This window comes from Lacerta agilis, chromosome 8 (assembly GCF_009819535.1).
Source record: "Lacerta agilis isolate rLacAgi1 chromosome 8, rLacAgi1.pri, whole genome shotgun sequence".
Classification (NCBI taxonomy): Eukaryota; Metazoa; Chordata; class Lepidosauria; order Squamata; family Lacertidae; genus Lacerta; species Lacerta agilis.
Genome location: NC_046319.1, coordinates 51,802,575 through 51,816,235, shown reverse-complemented (window position 1 = coordinate 51,816,235; position 13,661 = coordinate 51,802,575). Strand labels below are relative to the sequence as shown.

Sequence of the window (13,661 nt, the reverse complement as noted above, 5' to 3'; positions counted from 1 at the left end):
AAGTGAGAAAGTGGTCAGGGCCAAGCTAGATGCAAAGTTAATGGCAAGAAGGCATACAGTACATGGGCATACAGTATTTGTGTTGTGTCTACGGCAGTTGTAGGAAGCTTGAGCAGCCTTGGGACCAGGGCGGGGAGGAGAAGAGTGGAGAGTGGGGTGGGGGAATTTCTTTGTCCCCCTGCCAGTAAAAATAACCTCTCAGAAGCTCCTATTTGCATTTCAAGAGAAGCCTCAGTTACCACCACTGGAGAGGCTTCCCTCCAAATGCAAATAGCAGTCTGTGAGAGGCAATTTTTACTGGCAGGGAGTTAAATTTTCCCACCTCACTCTCCATAGCTGCTCTATAGCTAACAACAAGCATGCATAGTAATTACAATCAAGCAATTAACACATCACAGCAACTTAAACCCTCAGTCTGCCTCTTGACGGCAAATCATCATGTCCTTCCACTTGTCCATACCATCTAACCAAATTTAAAGGTCCTTGGGTTGGTGGCATTATGGGGGCATTGCAGTAGATGAAGAGTGCAGGCAGGTTGCTGAAACCAGACAGAATAAAATCAGTCGGACCTGAGCAGCCAAGCAGTGCAAAGGATGTGTGGCTCTGTGGTTTGATCAAGCTATGAGATAGGCACATACAGATGCTTCTCTCCTCTTGTTCGTACAGCCAGGGCTGCACCAGGTTCACAGACCTTGAAAGAGAGCACTCAGCTGTGCAAGAGGGCTTCCTCCACTCAGGAGGGGGGGTGGAGAGCAGGCAGGGGTGGGGCAGGGCGTATGTCCTGGGGGCGTGTCATGCCGCCTGCGGGAGTGTGGTGTCCAGCGCTGGCGGGGGGCAGCCACAATGGCACCCCACCAGGATTGCGCTGCCGTGGGTGGTGCGCTCCCCCCCCCCACTCCTCTTCCTCCGCCAGTGCCTCCATTTTCCCTGTCTCACCCCCCTCCCTCGTTTCCTACCAAAAAATTGATGGGTGAAGCATCTGTGCACATAATCTCAGCTACTCCAAATGAATTTAGATAGGTGGGGGTCACGGGGTGCAGATAATCTATATGGGGGGGATTCCAAAAGGAAGCTAAAAGGATCTCCTGGACTGGGTGGTGCAATTGGGTGTAATTTAGGACTGTGAACTTTGTGGTGTTTTTTCTTTTCTTTTTGGGGGGTGGGGATCTTAATAGGGTGCTACTTCAAATGTGTTGAGCCAGTCTTGCTACATTTGAAGACCCTGCTTCTCATTCTGCTCTGTAGGCCCTAGATGTCTGCCTCAAAACTCTGCCCTGAAGGCACCACGGTCTGGGGGGGGGGCGGGCAGGGTGTTGTCAAATATTTGAATACTCCCCTCTGGAAAATACTGTATGTACATTAAAAGGCTGCATGTTAAGTAGAATGAAGCTGAAGCATACCCTGGCCTTGATGCACTATGTGTGAGGAAGGGTCGCTGTTGGTTTTCTAACATGAGGAAGCAATGAAACGTGGTTTTCCCCAGCTGCAGTCTTCAGTGTTTACAGTCCTATGAATTCTGGGTAACGTACAGTTACTGGGGCATGAATCTGCACAATATATTATGACAGCAGATGGGCTTCTTCTGAACCAAGGTAAGACACTTACGGTAGGTGCTTGCCATAAATAAAACTGCAGCATTAAAACACTTCCTTTGCAAATGAAGAGGACAGGGAGAGATCCGGAACAAGTGGAGGCCACACAACTTGTAACCCAACAGAGAAGCAACTGTGCCCCTTCTGAACCAAAGGAAAACATTTTTCAGTTTAGTTAGGTGCTAACAATATGTAAAACAGCAAGTGTGTCCACAATATCTTTGCAAGGGAGGGAGATGGGGAGCACACCATAACATGGCCGTGCCCATGACCTCTAGGAGGCAACACCCCATGCCTTTGTAGCCCTATTAGATCCAATAAGCGCCAGCTGCCACCGGCTGTACCACACAGTTGTCCATTGTCTGAATGTGTACTTCAGTGCATGGCTCTGGCAAATGAGAAGCAGAGAGCTGGTAGAATCATACAAGAGTTGAATTAGAAGGCACCCCAAGAGCCATTGAGTCCAACCCTGGGCAATGCAAGCAATCATTGCTCCTCATTTGACATGACCCACAAATCCAAGCCTCTTCTAGCTGATTGCTCCCTGTCCTTGGGGATTTAAGCTCTTGAGAGCAAGAGGGGAAAGATTGGCAGGATTATATGTGGAGAATTTCAGCCAAGATCTCCAGTTGCTTGACAAAGGCTCCTGTCGCACACATTCATAACAGCATTGCAGCCACTTCTCTGCAACCAGATCAGATGCATGGTCTCTCTCTCACACACCCACCCAGTTGTTACATTTGCTTGTGGCAGTTGCAGGAGTATGACCCACACAATTGGCCCCCTCCCACATGGTAAATGTATTCACAAATCCACACCGCAGCCATGTGGGGAAGTGGCTTCTCCACAGCTGCAGGTGGGAATGAAGGAAAGCCAGCAGCTCTTGGGAGCAAGTTCATGCATTCCAAATGTTGGCTCTGGAGGACACCCAGCCAAGGGACCTCACCCTAGTCAGTCACCCTCTTTGCAGCTGCAGCAGCCACCACACGCTTCCTACACCTGCTCCTTTGGAAGGAGGGAGGTGGCTGAGATGGCAAGGGTCAGTGATGGTGAGGGCCAATGATGGCTTCAGCAGCATCCCAAGAGCCAGACATCATGACCATAGATTCAGGCTGCCCAGTAAAAGATGAGGAAGAAAGGGGGATGAGGGCGTCAGCAAATCTTCCAGAATGTGGGTTTTCAAGGCAACAGCTCCATTGTTTCTGAAGGGACCAGGAATAGTGTCATAGGGAATGGGGGTGACCAAGGGCTTTTGAAAGGCGGCTCATGCCTCGCTCCCATCCTGCGTCATTTCCTCTAGTGCAAGTGGCTGGTTTGGAGGCTACATCTGGCTGTTGCCAGCTCGCTGTTTCGGTTTTGTTCGCACTTCCGCATAGATCACCGCAGCATCTGGTTCCACTTCCTTTTTGTTGAAGCGAAGGCTAGCATAGGTCACCTCTTTCTGCCGGCTGGTTAAAGGAAGATGCTGTCAAGAGAAAGAGAGGGGGCAGGGAACAGAAAGTTTGTTTCGTTCTCTCTGTGGTGGGCTTGAAAGCATATTATTTGCAGGTGGCAAAAGAAGCTGCAGAAATATATACATCGGGAGTTTTGGAGCAGGCGAGAGGGGAAATGGATACAGTAAGCAAACTTTTGACAACCTGGTGCCCTCTGGATGTTGTTGGACTGCAACATCTGGAAGGTACCACGTTGGTAAAGGCTGCAAGAGACACGACCCAACCCTTCCTCAAAGAAAGAGAAAGAGACAATTACACCATCCTAGGGAGGCAGCACCACAACAGGTGTGTCACCATTTAACTCCCCCTCTGATAGTGAACTTGTGTGATAAGTTCAAACAGAACTAGAATCAAAACCAGCCCACTAAGAAACAATAGGGGAGGGGGAAGGTATGTTTGGGGGAAACCCAAGGTTTGCAGAAATACATTTCGGGGTAATGGATCAACACCCTAAGAGAGCAAAATATATATATTTAAAAGGTAAAGGTAAAGGGACCCCTGACCATTAGGTCCAGTCTCAGACGACTCTGGAGTTGTGGCGCTCATCTCGCGTTACTGGCCAAGGGAGCCAGCGTACAGCTTCTGGGTCATGTGTCCAGCATGACTAAGCTGCTTCTGGCGAACCAGAGCAGTGCATGGAAATGCCGTTACCTTCCTGCCGGAGCAGTACCTATTTATTTACTTGCACTTTGACATGCTTTCAAACTACTAGGTGGGCAGGAGCTGGGACCAAGCAACGGGAGCTCGCCCCGTCATGGGGATTCGAACCGCAGACCTTCTGATCAGCAAGCCCTAGGCTCTGTGGTTTAACCCACAGCGTCACCCGCATCCCTACATATTTAAAAGACTTAACACAAATCGCAGTCCAGTGATCACTAACCACAGTAGGTTTTTTGGTTTTAAAAAAATGAGTTGCCAGTACTCATATCTTGATTAAAGTGTCGTGGGTGACAACTTAAAATGGCTGCCCTGGGCAGGAAAAAAAAAGTGACGGTACTCCATAGCAGTGAGTAATGTCACCAAAAAAAAAAAAAACACCACTGACTAAAAATATTCAGTAGCTACAGAACACTGAATCTTAATTGAGAGAGAGAAATGCAAGGAGGGGGAATAGAATGGTGAGGTTGAGGACAGCATGAATGGGCTGATGAGCTCTCTGCTGGAAGAAGGAGACCAGGCAGGTGCCTGTGGGAAATCTGAAAGCAGGATTTGAGCAGTTTCCCCTACTGCACCTTCCAGCAACTAGTATTCAGACGTTATTACCTCCAGCTCTGTAGGCAGCATAGGTGCCAACTCCCTGGGGCCCTGGGTGCCTGAGCACCCACAAAATTCCCCCTGAAGGGGCCGGGCACCCACAGATTTCAGTGCCAGGGCCAGTCATGCTGCATGTCACCCATGGCCCCGGGCACCCACGGTTGCGGGGCCAAGTTGGCACTCCAGTTATCATGGCTAGTAGTCATTGATAGCCATCTTTGTGGGAAATTAGTAGCCAAATCTAACAATGCATATTCTTGCTAGTTAGCATGTGAAGGGGTTAAGACCACAGAGCTGTATTGCTGATAGGCAGACCCAGGCCATAAAAATGTAATTGGTAGAGAGGGGTCAGTGTGATGTCATTCCCTGCCTCTCTTGAGTAGGAAGAAGCATAGAGTATTTCCTGTTCCTTTCTCTCCCTCCTTTTGTCTTTGATCAGCAATGGAAGTAGATGGCACACGAATGGGGCTGCTTATACTGTAAATTCAGTATTTTGCCTGCATTTATTTACTGCTGTTGCTGCTGAGAACAAATGCATGACTATGAGTGAGTAAATCATAATTTAAACTTACTTCTCAGTCTGTTTTCTGATTCTTTGCTAAGTGGGGTAAGAAAGGGGTGCCAGCTTATTTTGCAGCTGAATTGAAATAAAAGAAGGCTTCACAGCCTAATTCCTATGCTTCATTTTTCTTTTACAGATGGGGCTGCATTTTAAACAAAGCAGTAAGCTGATCTCTTTGTATGTCCAACCCACCCATGTGAGCACCATGTGACAGGGATAAATTGCAATTACTATGTCTTCTCCTACCTATTTAAACCATCCAGAGTTCCAGAGTTTAGCTATCTCCCAGTTGGCAAGTGATAGGATTGTAGGGAAATGCAGGAGTAAATAAAGATGAGCAGGGGTGAAACAGACTTGTCTGGGAGTGGGATGAACCAATTCTATTCCAACCAAACTCTACAGTGGATAGCAACATGTGGAAGAGATCCTATGATCCCTTTTAGGGATGTTAGGCTGCCCTGCACAAGAAAGTGACACCTAGTGCTCCCCACTGTGAACAGAAGGCCATTTGGGCAGACAAGACTCAGGGTGGACCAGAGTGGACATCCCAATGCACCAGATACCTCAGAGCAGATGCGGGGAGAAGCCTAGAGTGGCCCAGGCAAAGCCTAGCACAGCCTAGGAATTTATAGGAGCAGGATATGTGTGTTTATTATATAACAATAATCCCTCTTACCGTTCCTGCTTCTTTGGTTGAAGCAGCTTCTGTCTCTATTGTGCTTTCTGGAATGGAATGATGAAGAGAAATTCAAAAGTGGTTATTCTTAAATAAGCATTAAAGAATCCCAAGAGTGAATGAGTCGAGAACACATGACACATTCCACAGAAATTCCTTGTTAACTATCCTGGGTGGAGATGAGCACTAATATGCATTTCTGAGACTTCTGAGGGATGGCTGTAGTCAGTGCTTTTTTCTGGGGGGGGGGGGGGTATGCAGGGGTATGCATACCCCTAAACATTTTGTGAATCTAAGTTTGGCTACTGTCCTTCATCATAAGATCTCAGGGCAGTTCTCTTGATGAAGGATTCTATCTGTGGAACATTGTAACTTATGGTCATTTATTTTCTCCTCCTCCCAAGCTATCCCTTTTTTGTGTTGTGTCTTTTAGAATGTAGGTCTAAAGGCAGGGACAGTCTCATTTCTGAACTTTGTAAGCTGGTCTGGGAGCCTAGTTTTGGCTGAAGAGCAGGTTGGAAATGTTCTAGGTATATAAAACCTGGCAAACCAAAGGCCTATATCGCCTAATAGATTTTTATAAAAAATGACAAACCTCTGTCAACACAAGAAATACAGGACAAACTAGAAAACACCCAAATGCCCTGGTTAGCACACCAATTGCATGCCCTCTTAAACAATCCAGCAGTAAAATCAGCAGCAACTAGACCCCTGATAACCTTCAAAAACCTCATCCTAACGATAAAGGGACATGGCAAAAGGATGGTATCCGCAATATACAAAATACTACTCAAAAATCCCATGAACTCCATAGAGACAATCAAAAAACAATGGGAGGATGACATAGGCTATGAGATTAACCCCACTCAATGGACGAGAATGTGGTCTAAACCCCCCTTTAAATCCATACCAATGATAAGAAAAGAACACACCCTGAAACTAACCTACAGATGGTACCTAACACCAAGAAAATTAGCGCTAATACGCCCAGGAACCTCACCAAAATGCTGGAGAGGGTGCACTTCCATAGGCACATACCTCCACATGTGGTGGGAGTGCTCCAAAATCCAACTATTCTGGACAACAACCATACAAGAAATATATAAGATGACCAAGCAAGTGCTAGAAATCACCCCAGAATTGGTCTTACTAAACATCTTCCAAGACAACAATGCCCACTTACACCACAAAGAACTCATAACCCACCTACTCTCAGCAGCCAGAAACATCATAACCAGACACTGGAGTGACCTGCCAGGAGTAAGCATGGACCAATGGTACCAAGTAGTATGGGAAACAGCCCTACTAGAAAAACTAACCAGTCAGCTGAAATTTACACGGGGACAAACAGAAGAAGATGCCTTCACCCTGGTATGGCTCCCCTTCATCAAACACACAGCCCAACAAGACAATGACAAAAATCTACCAACAGCATACAAATCAATATGGCTAACCTGACCAAAAACATTCACCCACCCCACTCATACAGGAAACCAAAGACCACCACAGCCAACCACAAATGAACAACCACACCCTATGCCAACCCTGACCTCTCTCACCACCAAAGGAGCACAAGTGAACAACAGAGAACCTGCACAAACCACGCTGACACCAAACCCTACATATATTAAGTAAAATAGAAACATCGTCACCCCACCCATTGCCCCATCCTGCCCACCTCTTTCCCCCTTTTCTTCCTAATGTCTCAACAAATGAAATTGATCTGTAAAAATGTTACATGGAAAAAATACGAGAGAGACATTGCACTACCTTTGTAAATCAAGAAACCCTTTAATAAAAATACTTTAAAAAAATAAATCAATAACAAAATACACATACTTCAAATCTTTAAAAGTGGGAGACTCATATAAATAAATTTTACCTCATATAAATAATTTTAAATATTATTTTCTCTAATATATGAATTTCTATGTACCCTAGCAGATGCATTTGGGGGCATGTTACTTGCCTGGGTGACAACATTGCACATTTCAGAGAAGCACGGATTTGAAAGGATGGTTGTATTTCAAATCAGAGATTGTTTCCAAAAATGTGAATTCGGAAAGTTTGCATCAAATCAAATGAACTGAATTGCAGTTGTTCCCCATCACAGTTTGCAACACCTTCTCCCTGGCATGCCCAGGGAAGCATTTGCAAATGCACATTGTGTGAGCTAATCCCTTTACCTCCCATATGACCTCTCCAAGGTGCTTGGCTTAGATCTGTCAGGGGAGAGAGCCTTACCTTTAGCCCTCATCTTGTATCTCCATGCTAAGACACCGAACAGCAACAAGAGGAGGAGGATTCCTGCTGCAGCTCCGGCTCCAGCTCCAATTCCAGGTCCAATTCCAAGTCCAATTCCAGCTCCAGGACTTCCACTGTCAGTTTCTAGCCGCTTGTCATGTTCTGGTTGAGAAGGAATAGGAAAAGAAAGACCCCCTTGGTGGTGTGTGGAATGAAGCAGGCAGGCAAGATTCTGCTGCTGGACATCCCAAACTTTTGCTCATGCCCAAGTTCCAATTTCAGGAAAATTAGCATGGATATAGGACCAGTGGGTAGTGAATCATTAAGTTGTTTTGATAACTGATCATTAAGTTGTTCTGTATTTTATGGCTTTGCTAGCCACTCTGAGACATCATCTTGCGGGAAATGATGGAGGTTTTATGCCTAGGAAGTGGAAGTGAGAGCAGTGGAGACACATTCACTGTGCTTCAGTATTTCAAACACCATCAACTCATCAGCAAGAACAGAGCTGTGTCCCCAGGAACAGCTATTTATTGGTATCTGAAGAAGTGTGCATGCACACGAAAGCAAACTTAGTTGGTCTCTAAGGTGCTACAGACTTAGTTGGTCTCTAAGGTGCTACAGGAAGGAATTTTTTAATTTTTATTTTGTTTCGACTACAGCAGACCAACACGGCTACCTACCTGTAACTACAGCTATTTATTTGTTATGTATCAAACTGAAAACAGAACTTGCTACTTGCAGATAAATGTTCTCCCCACCCCACCCCACAACAGTGGGGACTTTGGGCAAGAAAGGGGAGGGCAGAGGATGGAGCAGCTGGAAGCTCTTAACATCTCGTTTGGGTCAAAAGTGACCCAGAATTTCTATCTTTCTACAACTGGAAAATTTTATTTTCATTTTCTTTTATACCTCTGTACATTTCCCACCTATCAGTGCCAAACACCTTTGCATCTCATTCCCTGTAGAAAAGAAATCGGGGGGGGGGGATGATTCTGTTTACCAGAGATTGTCACCATGGTCCCATTTCCTCGGCCATTACTACCGACAGCACATCGGTACGTTCCAGAGTCGTTCCTTTGGACATTGGGCAGAACGAGAGAAGCCAGGCCTGTGGTCATGTTCAGAGACCTGTCTGTACCTGTCACCTCCTCCTCATGTCCATCAGTGCCATTTTTATACCAGGTGACACTGTACGGGAGGAGTCGCACATTCTTGGCAACTGCAATGCTACAGTTTATAATGAGTTTTTGCCCTTCCATTCCTTGGATGAAAGCAGGTGACTGGATAACTGACAGATTAGCCACTGTAGAAAGAGCAGAAAAAGCATTTGTCAACTTCAGTGTGCAACCTTCAAATTGCCGGAAGGGGATAAAGTCTGCATCTGTGAGACTGGGCAATGACAGTGGACAAAGCCAGATTTTGTGGCTTTGAGTTAAATACGCAGCCATGGAACTTGTGCACGGAACTATTGACTTCTTTGAAGTCTGCGTTCTTGGCTTTTCTCTGGATCTTTGTTAGGCTGAGCACTGAGGGTGCCAAATGGCTTTAGGAGTGACTGTGAATGCAGCCTTCAGTGTGGGCCAGAGAACAGCCCTCCAGTCGATTAGGACTACAATTTCCATCATCCCCAACTAGCATGGCTGCATAGCGTTGGAGCTGATGGGAGTACAGTTGCGCAGGCTGGGGTTCCCGAGAGTTGTAGTCCAAAACATAATGGAGGTCAGCAGGTAGACAAATGGAGAATGAACCTGTTGGAGTGCTATTGCTGAAGTCTGAAGCTACATGAGACAGAAAGAGGGAGATTCAGATCTGTTTCATCACAATTGAATGCAAACCACATTTGGACTTCCCCCAAACATATACAAACCAAAATGCAGCTACATGTTGAAATTCACACATCCCCAAATTTGGCAAAGCAGTACTCTAGCCACATAGTGTCTACAAAAATGTGAACATTATGGGGGAAGTGTGTACAAGACGCACATATGTGTGAAAATAGCATACAAAAATTCATTAGGATAAATTGGCACTAAAATGCTGACAATTTTTGTGAGGACTTAAAAAAAAAAGTAAACTGATGTGGAGATGTGGTGAACTGAACTTAAGACTGAAAAAATGAGACACCGAAAGAAACTGAAATTGACAGATCCTTCTGCGTTTAGCACAGTACAGAGGATTTGATGGCCTGTGGTGGGCCAAGGAAGATCCAACCTGTGCCTGATGACTGAGAAGTGTCTGCCTGCCAAACATAAGACAGAGCTAAAAGCAAACACTCTATGGTCACATCCACATGCTGCATTTAGAGCACATGGGTCATCGTCGTCGTCCCAGAATCCTGGGAAGTGGAGTTTGTTAAGGGTGCTGGGAATTGTAGTTGTGCTTAGGGACCCAGGTTGCGCTGTGGGTTAAACCACAGAGTCTAGGGCTTGCTGATCAGAAGGTCGGCGGTTCGAATCCCTGCCACGGGATGAGCTCCCATTGCTCGGTCCCAGCTCCTGCCCACCTAGCAGTTCAAAAGCACGTCAAAGTGCAAGTAGATAAATAGGTGCCGCTCCAGCGGGAAGGTAAACAGCGTTTACATGCGCGGCTCTGGTTCGCCAGAAGCGGCTTTGTCATGCTGGCCACATGACCCGGAAGCTGTCTGCGGACAAACGCCGGCTCCCTCAGCCTATAGAGCGAGATGAGCGCCGCAACCCCAGAATCGGACACGACTGGACCTGATGGTCAAGGGCCCCTTTACCTTTAAGGGGTAAACTACAATTTCCATTATTCTTTGGGGAAAGTCATGTGGTTTAAATGCATAGTGTGGCTGTGACCTATATGATTCCCCCTTAAATCTGGACATTTACCCTGGGATTTTAAATCTTTCCCAGGAGACCATGTGAAAGGGATTGAATGACTGAAAAATTGTGTCAGCTTCTGACACCTCAGGCTGTAAAAGGTTTCCTACCCCTGTGTTATGGAGCAAATGGGATATGGGTGGTGCTGTGGTCTAAACCACTGAGCATCTTGGGCTTGCTGATCGGAAGGTTGGAGGTTCGAATCCCCATGACGGGGTGAACTCCCATTGCTCTGTCGCAGCTCCTGCCAACCTAGCAATTTGAAAGCATGCCAGTGCAAGTAGATAAATAGGTACCACTGTGGAGGGAAGGTAAACAGCATTTCCGTGCGCTCTGGCACTTGTCACTGTCCTCCATACGCCAGAAGCGGTTTAGTCATGCTGGCCACATGACCCAAAAAACTGTCTGTGGACAAAAGGCGGGCTCCCTCGGCCTGAAAGTGAGATGAGTGCTGCAACCCCATAATCGCCTTTGACTGGACTTAACTGTCCAGGGGTCCTTTAGCTTTTTACCTTACTATGGAGCAGATATACAGACTTGGGTCTTGGAGTATTCTCCAAGGACCTCTGAGAAGCTTCAAATGGAGAGTTACTATCTTCTGGGGTGCATTCCTATAACCTTCTCTGCTCGTCGCTTAATAACCAGATAGACAATTCCCAGCACTTACTCGTGATGACAACTTGAGATGCAATTCCTGCTGAATTTGATTGATTTCTTGGTTCTCTCCCAACATTACACTTGTAGAACCCTGAATCGCTCACAGTAGCATTCGTGAGGGTGAGAGAAGCAAATCCTGCTCTCAGGTTCTGAGTGATCCTGTACGAGCCTGTCTTGTTAGCCTGCTCAATCGCAAGCCCATCTTTGTCCCAACTGACATACATGCTGCTGTTCCTGCCGACTGTCCTGAAGCGACACTCGATGGTGACATTCGCCCCTTCCACTTCATGGATGGGTCCAGAAGTCTGGTTCACCTCAAGGTCGGTAATTTCTGCGGGAAAGAGATGTCGTAATCTGCACCCCTACTGAAAGCATTGGACACTGAAAAGGTGGCTAGAGTGGAAGAAGAAGGATTGACAGATTCAAAAAAGCACCTCGGACAGTCCTAGGACTGGACTGCTTTGAGGAAGAGATGGGTGTGTGTGTGTGTGTGTGTGTTTAAAAAATTTAAAAAGGTAAAACAACCACATACAGTCAGAGAATCATCTCTGAATACTCCAAAGAGCTTTGCTAAAATCATCTAAAAATGCTAAAATCATCACAATCTTAACAAACACAACATTATACATAATAACCTTCATTGCTTGGACTATTGCCCACAATTAAAAAGATATATTGTATCAGCAGCAGTGCTGGTCTGCAGAGTTTATATAAAAAGGCAGGAGGGGAAAATAAAAATAAAATATGTGCTTCAAGAATGCCAAACTTCGCTGTAGACCATAGGCTCCGTTCTGCTGTATGTATCATTGTTTGTATAATCCATAAAGTTGCCCCAGACTGCATAAAAGTTATCATAGTTCCTCTAACCTCTTGCGATGTTCAGTTTCCATGTCAGTTTTTCCAATAATGCTACCTGCCAGATTGCACTATACTGCTGGTCCATGATCAATAATTGCAGTGATTTCCATGCCCTAACAATGCCCATTCTTGCTGTGGCTAACAGATGAGTTATGAGTTCTTTGTTACAAATTCGTGGCGTAACCTGACAGGTTAAGCAGAGTCAGTTCTGGGGTCATGGGTACTGTCTGACTTGTGATCAAGGATATCTCTGTAAAAACATTTCCCCAGAACTTTTCAATTTTTGGACATGCCTTTCCAGCAAATGGGAGAACTGTTCAGGTTTATAAAAGGCTAGTCAACTAGGTGTTAAGTACCAACCATGTACAGTTTTAATGGAGCTTCCAACAAAATATTAAAATACAATACAGTGGTACCTCTGGTTAAGAACTTAATTCGTTCTGGAAGTCCGTTCTTAACCTGAAACTGTTCTTAACCTGAAGCACCACTTTAGCTAATGGGACCTCCCGCTGCCGCTGTGCCGCCAGAGCACAATTTCTGTTCTTATCCTGAAGCAAAGTTCTTAACCTGAAGCATTTCTGGGTTAGCGGAGTATGTAACCTGAAGCGTATGTAACCTGAGGTACCACTGTAGTATAAATAGTATAAATACAATATAGATTTAGGTGTCTATGTGTTAGTGTGCTCTGCAACGTAAGAGAGGCAATCGGAGAAAAGGGGCCTCTGCATCAGCTCTGCTGAAAACTGGCAACTTTTGACTGCTTTTCTCATTTTAAATAATCACAATAAGCAAGTTTATGGACCACAGTGCAGCACAAAATGATCAAAGCAGTGAGCACTGCAAAAACAGGATAAAACACAGACATACGAGCTCTAAGAAAAATAAAATGAATTGATGAGAATGGGTATCAGATGAGTGAAAGTGTGGCAAGGCTGTGACTCTGAGCTTACCCCACACTTTGTGTCAGTGCGGTGTGGGTGGAGATACACCAGAAGGAAAGCCCTGAAGACTTTTTACTCACATGGTGCCCCCTCACATGTAATGGGTGATGGGTGATTTCATTTTGCACATTTCAGAAGAAAAATGGACCCCATTGATCAGTTACTGGAACATCCACAATGCTCCCATTAGACTAGAGAGGCACTGATTTTTATCTAAACTGTTGTCTTACTTTGGAAAGCCAATGTGGGTTTTCTGAAAAGTGTTGAGCAGCTTCAAATCCCCACAAACCTTCTCCAGTCCACAAACTATACAAGTGTTAGAGAACTGATGATACCCTGTTAAAACATATTTTGGAAAGAAATTCGAGTATTTACCAACGACGGCCACTTGTGTCCCATTATTGCAAAATCCAGAATCTGCGTTGAGAACTTTACACAGATAAGTTCCAGAATCCTTCAAATCCACATATTTCAAAGAGAAATGACTTGATTTGTTTTCTTGATGTGTAAATATGTGAATTGTGCTTGAGTTATGCAATGC

At 45.5% G+C, this 13,661-nt stretch overlaps 1 protein-coding gene across 1 annotated transcript; it reads right to left on the bottom strand.

Annotated features, from left to right (window-relative positions):
* Nucleotides 1-1,737: 1,737 nt before the first annotated feature.
* Nucleotides 1,738-13,541, bottom strand: LOC117051948 (muscle M-line assembly protein unc-89-like; the record flags this gene model as incomplete). Its single annotated transcript, XM_033158676.1, has 5 exons — nucleotides 1,738-3,057; nucleotides 5,578-5,624; nucleotides 8,768-9,127; nucleotides 11,332-11,652; nucleotides 13,496-13,541. Coding segments are annotated over 5 exons (918 nt in total), but the record flags the coding sequence as incomplete, so codon positions are not given.
* Between the last annotated feature and the right edge of the window lie 120 nt (nucleotides 13,542-13,661).